At 43.2% G+C, this 9356-nt stretch overlaps 2 protein-coding genes across 4 annotated transcripts in view; one reads left to right on the plus strand and one right to left on the minus strand.

The window, feature by feature from the left end:
* Positions 1-2577, minus strand: part of CCNYL1 (cyclin Y like 1) — a 34799-nt gene extending 32222 nt beyond the window's left edge. The window contains exon 1 of the mRNA XM_032217921.1: positions 2047-2577. Within this exon, the coding sequence (XP_032073812.1) occupies positions 2047-2305 (259 nt within the window). The 5' untranslated portion in view covers positions 2306-2577. The remainder of the gene's footprint in view (positions 1-2046) is intronic.
* Positions 2578-6590: 4013 nt separating this feature from the next.
* METTL21A (methyltransferase like 21A) overlaps positions 6591-9356 on the plus strand; it is a 7839-nt gene continuing 5073 nt past the window's right edge. The window contains exons 1-2 of one of the 3 annotated variants that reach the window (XM_032236205.1): positions 6591-6829; positions 8852-9009. In XM_032236205.1, coding sequence (XP_032092096.1) covers positions 8863-9009 — 147 coding nt within the window. In that variant the 5' untranslated portion in view covers positions 6591-6829; positions 8852-8862. Of the gene's footprint in view, positions 6830-6903; positions 7246-8851; positions 9010-9356 lie in introns of those variants that run through there. The other 2 variants (XM_032236199.1, XM_032236212.1) reach the window with 2 other exon arrangements.

The following is a 9356-nucleotide window of genomic DNA, read 5'->3' on the forward strand; positions in this document are numbered from 1 at the left end:
ATTTAGTTTTTTTGTAAATGCAACTTTTATAACTTCGCATGTGCAGCTTTTGTTGGCAACATTGTTTCAACTCCTGATGACTATCCTATCCTATTATAAGGGAATGTTTTGATTTCTAAATTTAGGGTTTTTGTAAATGCAACTTTTATAATTTCACATGTGCAGCTTTTGTTGGCAATATTGTTTCAACTCCTGATGACTATCCTATCAGTTATAAGGGAATGTTTTGATTTTTAAATTTAGTTTTTTTGTAAATGCAACTTTTATAATTTCCGCATGTACAGTTGGTTGGCAATATTGTTTCAACTCCTGATGACTATCCCAGTGTTTTTCAACCACTGTGCCGCGGCACACTAGTGTGCCGTGACATAGTGTAAGGTGTGCCGTGGGAAAAACACTTTATATATAGTCAATATAGGCACAGAGTTAAATTTTTTTAACATTTTCTAATGGTGGTGTGCCTCGGGATTTTTTTCATGAAAAAAGTGTGCCTTTGCACAAAAAAGGTTGAAAAACACTGGACTATCCCATCCTATTATAAGGGAATATTTTGATTTCTAAATTTAGGGTTTTTGTAAATGCAACTTTTATAATTTCGCATGTGCAGCTTTTGTTGGCAATATTGTTTCAACTCCTGATGACTATCCTATCCTATTATAAGGGAATATTTTGATTTTTAAATTTAGGTTTTTTGTAAATGCAACTTTTATAACTTCGCATGTGCAGCTTTTGTTGGCAACATTGTTTCAACTCCTGATGACTATCCTATCCTATTATAAGGGAATGTTTTGATTTTTAAATTTAGGTTTTTTGTAAATGCAACTTTTATAACTTCGCATGTGCAGCTTTTGTTGGCAACATTGTTTCAACTCCTGATGACTATCCTATCCTATTATAAGGGAATGTTTTGATTTCTAAATTTAGGGTTTTTGTAAATGCAACTTTTATAATTTCACATGTGCAGCTTTTGTTGGCAATATTGTTTCAACTCCTGATGACTATCCTATCCAATTATAAGGGAATGTTTTGATTTTTAAATTTAGTTTTTTTGTAAATGCAACTTTTATAATTTCCGCATGTACAGTTGGTTGGCAATATTGTTTCAACTCCTGATGACTATCCCAGTGTTTTTCAACCACTGTGCCGCGGCACACTAGTGTGCCGTGACATAGTGTAAGGTGTGCCGTGGGAAAAACACTTTATATATAGTCAATATAGGCACAGAGTTAAATTTTTTTAACATTTTCTAATGGTGGTGTGCCTCGGGATTTTTTTCATGAAAAAAGTGTGCCTTTGCACAAAAAGGTTGAAAAACACTGGACTATCCCATCCTATTATAAGGGAATATTTTGATTTCTAAATTTAGGGTTTTTGTAAATGCAACTTTTATAATTTCGCATGTGCAGCTTTTGTTGGCAATATTGTTTCAACTCCTGATGACTATCCTATCCTATTATAAGGGAATATTTTGATTTTTAAATTTAGGTTTTTTGTAAATGCAACTTTTATAACTTCGCATGTGCAGCTTTTGTTGGCAACATTGTTTCAACTCCTGATGACTATCCTATCCTATTATAAGGGAATGTTTTGATTTCTAAATTTAGGGTTTTTGTAAATGCAACTTTTATAATTTCACATGTGCAGCTTTTGTTGGCAATATTGTTTCAACTCACTTATCCTATCCTATTATAAGGGAATGTTTTGATTCCCAAATTTAGGTTTTTTGTAAATGCAACTGTTATGATTCCGCATGTGCAGCTTTTGCATTCCACGGAGACTCCTTTTCTCCTCCACCGAAGGGCTGCGGGGTGTGGAAGGGCCCAGCCACTCCCTTCCAGAAAGTTGACCGTCTCACACCCACAATGGGAACCGGGCCACATCCAGCGGGACAGAAACCAGGTGGGCCCAAATGCTCAGTGGGGGAGAAAACACACCCAACACCGGGAACCCGGTTCCCCTCCGGGAACTCCGGGGCTTTGCGCGACTCTTTCGACAGGGACGCCCGGGGGAGGCTTCCGAAAAGGCCGGCGCGGACTCGCTACTCACCGTCCGGGAACTCGCGGTCGCTGATGTGCTGCAGGTGAGGGCCGCCTCCGCCCGGATCCGAGTCTCCCGAGTCCGCCTCGGCGATCTCCCGGTAAGCAGCGCCGCCGCCTCTCCGCTCTACTCCCGACGCCGCCGCCGCCGCCGCTGCCCCGGACCCTGCTCGCCCGCCGCCGCCGCCCGTCCCCAGAGCGGATCCGCGGGCCCGGCCGAGCTTCGGGCTGGCGCCGGGAGACACGCAGCAGGTGACGGTGTTGCCCATGCTGGCGCGGAACTACGACCGCCGGCGCCGCCTGGGCTGGGCCCGAGCGGGGCTGCAGGAGGCCGCAGGGACGGCCACATCAGCGCCGCCTCATCCTCGCTTCGCCGCCGCCGCCGCCGCCTCAGAGGGGCGAGCCCAGAAGCCGGAGGAGGGAAGCGCGGCGCGCGCAGCCCCGTCCCCGCCAGAGGCCGCTCTGCGACGGCGTCCTCGCGCGGCTACCCCGGCGCCAGCCAATCGCGGCCCGCGCCTTACGCCCTCACGTGACCGCCCCAGGGGGGGGGGGAAGAAGCCCCCCCGATGGCGCCACCCAAAGCTGCGAAGGAGGGGCGGGGCCGAGCGTTCGAAAAGGAGGCGGTGGTGGTGGTGGGGGCGTGGCTTCTCTTCTCTGTATCCGCTGGGGCGGGGCGCGCTTCTTCCGGTGACAACCGGAAGCCTGGAGAGTGTGTGGCTGGGCCGGAAACGTGCGACTCTGGATTTCAACCTCTCGGGCGTCACTTCCTGTTCCGTCCGGCTCAGCCGTTGTCCTCCGTGGCTGCCGAGAGAGTCCCAAGCGGCCTAGCGTGGGGGGGGGGGGTGGCAGGCCCGCTTGGCGGGTTTCGCTCTGGTTTAGAGTCGGCAGAGTGGAGGCCGCCGCCGCCGCCACGCCCGCCTTTAAGGAACCGGGGAGTAGCGATGGGCCGAGCAAAATGTCTCCGGGGAAATCCCAGGACTGGGCCGGAAGTAGGGCGTGGCAAACCGGAAATGTAGCGTTGCGAAGGAAACGAAGGGATCACGTGGCCTCCCCGGAGTCCCTGTGGGAATCGAACTTCATCCCAAAGAAAACAGGGCGCAGTGCGAGGACATAAACACAGACAGTACAGCAGGCCCAGTGTGGACGCTCCCCCCTTGTTATTACTTGACTATCCCGTGATTGTAGTAGACCTCATTGATTTTTATTGCCCCCCCCCCCAAATATAATATAATATCTTGGATTCTTTTGTGCAAAAATTTGGGGAGAAGGGAAGTGTGGTGATTGCTTCCTTTGCCCAGTATAATAATGCAGCGTTTCTCAACCTTGGCAACTTGAAGATGTCCGGACTTCAACTCCCAGAATGCCCCAGCCAGCAAATGGGAATTCTGGGAGTTGAAGTCCGGACATCTTCAAGTTGCCAAGGTTGAGAAACACTGGTCTAGACATTGTGAACCCAGCATCATAACAATCCAAATTAAAAATATCTTATGTAACATTGGAGGTTAACAGCAAATACAGACACGTGTGATAAAGAAATTTTGGATTAAGTTTAATATTTTAATACATAAAATTCTTAAAGATGAAACCAGATAATTTTGGGTTTAATAAGAAAAAGACAGAAAAAAATTTGGAACTTTGATCTATATACGTTGACGGCAGCAAGACTATTGCATGCACAAAAATGGAAGGACATTTTAATTCCCACCATGGATGTATGGCTACAGAAGCGGATGGAGTTGGCAGAGATGGCTAAATGGCTGTTTTGATTTTAAAAAAATATAAATACTTTTGTTCTACATGGAAACCGCTTCTGGACTTCGTGCTTGAGGTGGATTTGTGGTTTTACATTGATTTGTTGTTATAGAAAAGGCTAGTTTATATTATGGAAAAGCAAAAAGTTGAATTTCCATGTTAATGCTTTATTCTACTGCAATAAAGAGAATAAGAAGTCAACATTTTTCTTCTTCCACTGCTCATTTTTCTTTGCCCCTTTCCTCCCCACTGTGTCTTACTATTTGCTTTTGTATTTTTGTATTTTATTTTGTAATTTAATAAAATGTTTCAAAATGAACAGTAAATACAGAGAAACGAATGCTACTGTATCCAGTGAAAATGCTGGAAAACCTTAGAATAGTACTTTGAATAGAAGCAATGCAATTAGACCAAATAAGAAATAAGTACCACAAAATAAATATTGGGATAAGATATTCGTATAAACTCTCAAGGAGGATATATCAAAAAAAGAACCATAATCCAGGTGCTGATAGGTTTCTATTTCCAAAACATTTGGCAAAGTTTTTTTCTGATTAAGCATCTCTGAAAAAAAAATCTAAGACAATCTACATGTTCCAAAGTTAATTGTTTCCACTTTATTAAATGATTGATCTGACTTGTTTTTCAAAAAATGTATTAAAAAGTAACTTGAGAAAGTTTGTATATCAATAAATATGGTCTGTTTGGTCTTAAAAAGCTGTGTTGCTTTGTTAAAAGCTAGCTAGGATCTAAGAACTCGGGTTGGTGTTCTGCAAATTTAATCACGGAACTATCAGTTGCTGCACCAGAGCACTTGATCAGTGGGCAGAGAAGTGCCAGGACTGTGATGCAAGTTTAGCAGTGATCGTGCGAATTGGATTCTTCCTGATGGGTTCACAGTAAGCTTCAGTTCAAAATGTATGTGGTGTTTGGAAAAGCAGAAATTAGAAATCAAGTGTTATACAACTAAAAGAAAAAGATGAGATGAGGAAGCTACAGGCAGCTATTCTGTCTTTTAAAACATGTTTCTTTCTTTTCACATCCAGAGAAATATTCTGCCTTTTCAATATTTCCTAGGATATTTCTCTCCTTGGTTAATTTCCATGCATTGTTTCTTGTTCTGCCCTTGGGCATTTATTTTATAGGATTTATGGAATCCTAACCATAGTTTGGGAGCCAGTTTTGGTGTAGGCTAGAAACGGGGGGGGGGGGATTGTGAGTTCTAGTCCTGCCTTGGGCACAACGCTAGCTGTGTAATCTTGGCCTCTCTCAGCCCTGGGAAGGAGGCAAATAAATTGTCTGAAAAACCTTGCAGGGACTTATCTAGAATCGTCTCCCAGAATCTCAGGCGATTAAACGAAAGAGAAAAAAAAATCTGTCTTCTCTTATTTTTTCTTTAAAACTAAAATATGTGAAGTATATTGATATGGAAGCATAAATACCATCAACATAGAATGGAGTTTGCTCAGAAGCGGAAATACACCAATGAGAGGAAGAGTGGGAAACAGAGGAGAGAAGAAAGATGGGAAGAGAAGGATAGGAGAGTAAATAAAATAATATGATTGCACATGTATACTGTCTTCTCTTGTTTTTTCTTTAAAACTAAGATATGTTAAGTATATTGATATGGAAGCATAAATACCATCAACATAGAATGGAGTTTGCTCAGAAGCTGAAATACACCAAGTGAATGAGAGGAAGAGTGGGAAGCAGAGGAGAGAAGAAAGATGTGAAGAGAAGGATAGGAGAGAGGGTAAGGGGGGAAGATGAGGAGGATAAGGAGGAGTGGAATGAAGAGAGAGGAGAAGGAGAAAGGAAGGGGAAGTAGAGTAGAAAAGGATGATGGAGGGAAGAAAGGAGGTAGGAGAGAGGCAGAAGAAAGAGGTGTATGGAGAGCAGAAGAGCTAATAATGGGTTTTTATCTTTCTGGGGGTTGAGGGCAAGAGGAACTGATGTAATTACTACTTAATGCAATAGGATATTGGCTATGTAATAGTATACATGTGATTATATGTTATGAAAATGGAAAATAAAAAAGTATATTTAATGAGAGAGAAAAAAATCACGGTTAGTCAAAAATCAAGCTTAGCGAAATGGAGTTTATTCCCAACCGATAATCACAGACAGAAAACTAAATGATACGTTTTTTTTTGCCAAGGCAAAACGAAAGAAGCTACTGCAGATGCTCAGACCGACGCCCCAGTTCGCCCACTAGCGGTTGATATGGTCGCTGCAACGCTAATACAGACGAGGAGGCAGCGTTCGTAGAGATAGAAACAAGTTAGAAAGACCATTTGGACTAGTCATCCATTGAATTATTTTTCCATCTTCCGAAGCAAGTTATGTTCTCTAAATCTTAGGGCTGGTCGTATAAGCACAGTGGTCTTGGCAACTTTAAGACCTGTTGGACTTCAACTCCCAGAGTTCCTCAGCCAGCTTTACTTTGGGATATTTGGGGAATTTTGGAGTCTTTTGGGAACTTCCCTCATGTCCATGATATGAGATATGTTGGCATAGTTGGAGAAAAATGACTAGCAGACATTCTCCTTTCTCAGTCATCTAAGTCAGTGGTTTCCAACCTTGGCCACTTTAAGACCTGTTGGACTTCAACTCCCAGAGTTCCTCAGCCAGCTTTGCAAAGCCTTAATGACTCAGAACATGGATATCTAGGACAATGGCTCCCAAACTTGGCAACTTTAAGACTTGTGGACTTCAACTCCCAGAATTCTCCAGCCAGCAGAGCAGAGCTGGCTGAGGAACTCTGGGAGTTGAAGTCCACAGGTCTTAAAGTTGCCAAGGTTGGAGACCACTGGTATTAAGCATCATCATCATCATCCTGTGTCCATAAGGCTGCCTGGCTTTCTTCTTCATATTTTGATGGGACATGCTAGCGACGCCTCCCTCCCTCCCTCCCTCCCTCTCTCTCCCTCTCTCTTCCTATCTCTAGAGCCGTTCTCCCTTTGGCTAGCTTCTCTGTGCTCTGTGCACTGTGCTTCAGTGCTCACGTGCCCGTCCCGAGTGGAGGATCTTCGTAGAGTTGCGTGAGGAGGGGATGGGGAAGGCTGCGGGCGGGGAGGAGGGTTTGCCTCCTTGGGGTCCTTAGCATCTAAGGGGAGGGGGGGAAGAGAAGGGAGAGGAGAATTTTGCAGGGAAGCAACAAGAGAAAGAGAAATCAGTTGAGCGTTGCAAGCCTGCGCGATTTCTTGGCTGAGAGCTTTGGTAGTCACGTGCTGGACCAAGCCATGGTGTCTTGCATTAAACCACAATCGGGGGAGTTCCGATGCCAGATCATAATACATCATTTGCAAGCTACGTTAGGGGTTAATGCAAGGCACCAAGCCAAGCCAAGCCAATTCAACAGCCACTTGGAAGCCCGAAGGTCTCTTGATTTGCGCTTAAGCACCTCGGCTGAGCGCACCAGGAAAGCTTCCTTTATTATACTTTTAGTACAAAGCACGTACGTTTTTATTCTTCCAAGTCCTTTGAATATGGTAGTGTTGGGGGGGGGGGGGGGGTAAATCCGGTCCGGTTTCTAGCCAAAAGGTTCTGGAAATAAAACAGAGACTGATTGGAAAGGAGGACTCTTGTTTAGTGATAAGCAGAACAATTCTGGGACGGTTGACAAGTTGGTTTGATGAGCACATGGATTTTTATGTATATTTCATACTGTATTTCAGTTGCTGCATATTTCATACTGGGGAGGGGGGCTTCTTACAGTGGTATATTGCCAGACAGTCTGACAAGGCAAGCTACTAGATATAAACAGAGCAAACCTCTCTCCTTTCTAACATTAAAGGTGTTACCCAGTCTGATAATGAAATCTCTGCAGGCAATCAACCAAACTCAGAGAGCCTCGAGGATTCCATAATTGCAGTAACGCTCAAATGTTCCCATTTTCTTCATATATTTTTTCATATGTATTTATTTTATGAGGCTTATATGCCACTCCAGTCATCGACTGATTCTTGAGCGGCTTAACAATCCTACCTTGCATTAAAAATGTTAAACTAAATTGCATCTCCATTGAGTTATGGGTTCTTTACACAGGAAAATCCCTCTCACGTAATGAACCTTTCAGAGCACTGTTAAAATAACTAGGCTTAATGGTTTCCTAAATCTCAATAATGCCAGGGTACGTTGAACCTTCAGGGGAATGCCCCTGTAGAGATGTGGGCAGCAACTTCTCAAGAAGACCAAACTCTTGGAAATCTACAGTATAAACAACATTTTTTTCAGAGAGGGAACTTGCTGGGAACAGGGAGGTCCCCTAGATCAGTGGTTCCCAAACTTGGCAACTTTAAGACTTGTGGACTTCAACTCCCAGAATTCTCCAGCCAGCAGAGCTGCCTGGAGAATTCTGGGAGTTGAAGTCCACAAGTCTTAAAGTTGCCAAGTTTGGGAACCACTGGCCTAGATATCCATGTTCTGAGTCATGAAAGGCCTTAAAGATGTCAACTGCAACTTGAATTGTGCTCAGAAGCTAATTGATAATTAATTAGCATTCTTGCACCATTGATATTAAACGGGCATACCCATAACTGTTGGAGCTGCTGCATTCTCGATGACATTAGTTTCTGAATGCTTTTTAAGGGCAGCACCATGTAGTATCCTCATTTATGTGTATATTTAATGATGTAATGTTCATGTTTTGCTTTCATGATTAGATTAATAAATTTTACGTTCTTTGGAATATGAATAGTCAACAGCCGAACATAATACCAGCAACGCGAGAGTGCATATCAATAAGCATACTTGAACAATTGCCATAAATTAATAACTTTACTGTATGCTTTTTATTTAGCCTGGTTTTCATCACTAGAGTACAATTGGGAGCTCAGTTTTCAGTGTACATATTTGTACGGTCTGCTTAATGCAGTGGTTCCCAAACTTGGCAACTTTAAGACTTGTGGACTTCAACTCCCAGAATTCTCCAGCCAGCTCTGCAGATTTAATGGAATGAATCTAAACTAAAATTGAGTAGAAGTGGACAGAATAAAACGTTCTTGTGAATGGGTTTCGCCTGGGAGGTTTTTCAATTCTGTTATGTTTCCTTGATTTGATAGGAAAAAAAGAGATGGCTTTGGTTCCTTATGACAGCACAGCTCTTTGGGGAATGCAGAAGTTACATAAATCTTCCTCTACATTCTGTTTTGCCAACCATACAATTCACATTAAGCAGAATTGGACCCAGCTGGGCGTAGCTGCTGTGGTTTGGGACGCGGTGCGTATAATTTGCATTGATTCAATTGTGGAGAATTGTAATGGTTCACTCGGGAGATCTGTAGAAACTGGACATGGCGCTTTAGCCATTGAACTAATATCTCTGTCCTCTCTGAGGTCATAATGTTTATTGCGTGCAAAAACGAAAGCGGCAGAATTCTAAAATTATAAATCCTGTTTAACCGAAGCAGGGAGATGCTTGGAGAACTTTTCATCTGAGAGACAAGCTAGGAGTCTATGCTTTCTAGAAAAGATATATCAGTTATACAGGGAGAGAAATAAGTAACAGATTTGAACTTCCAGGATTAGGGATAATAAGAGAGAATTTGCATTTGACCCCCATGGCAG

Source organism: Thamnophis elegans, chromosome 1 (genome assembly GCF_009769535.1).
Source record: "Thamnophis elegans isolate rThaEle1 chromosome 1, rThaEle1.pri, whole genome shotgun sequence".
Taxonomy (NCBI): Eukaryota; Metazoa; Chordata; class Lepidosauria; order Squamata; family Colubridae; genus Thamnophis; species Thamnophis elegans.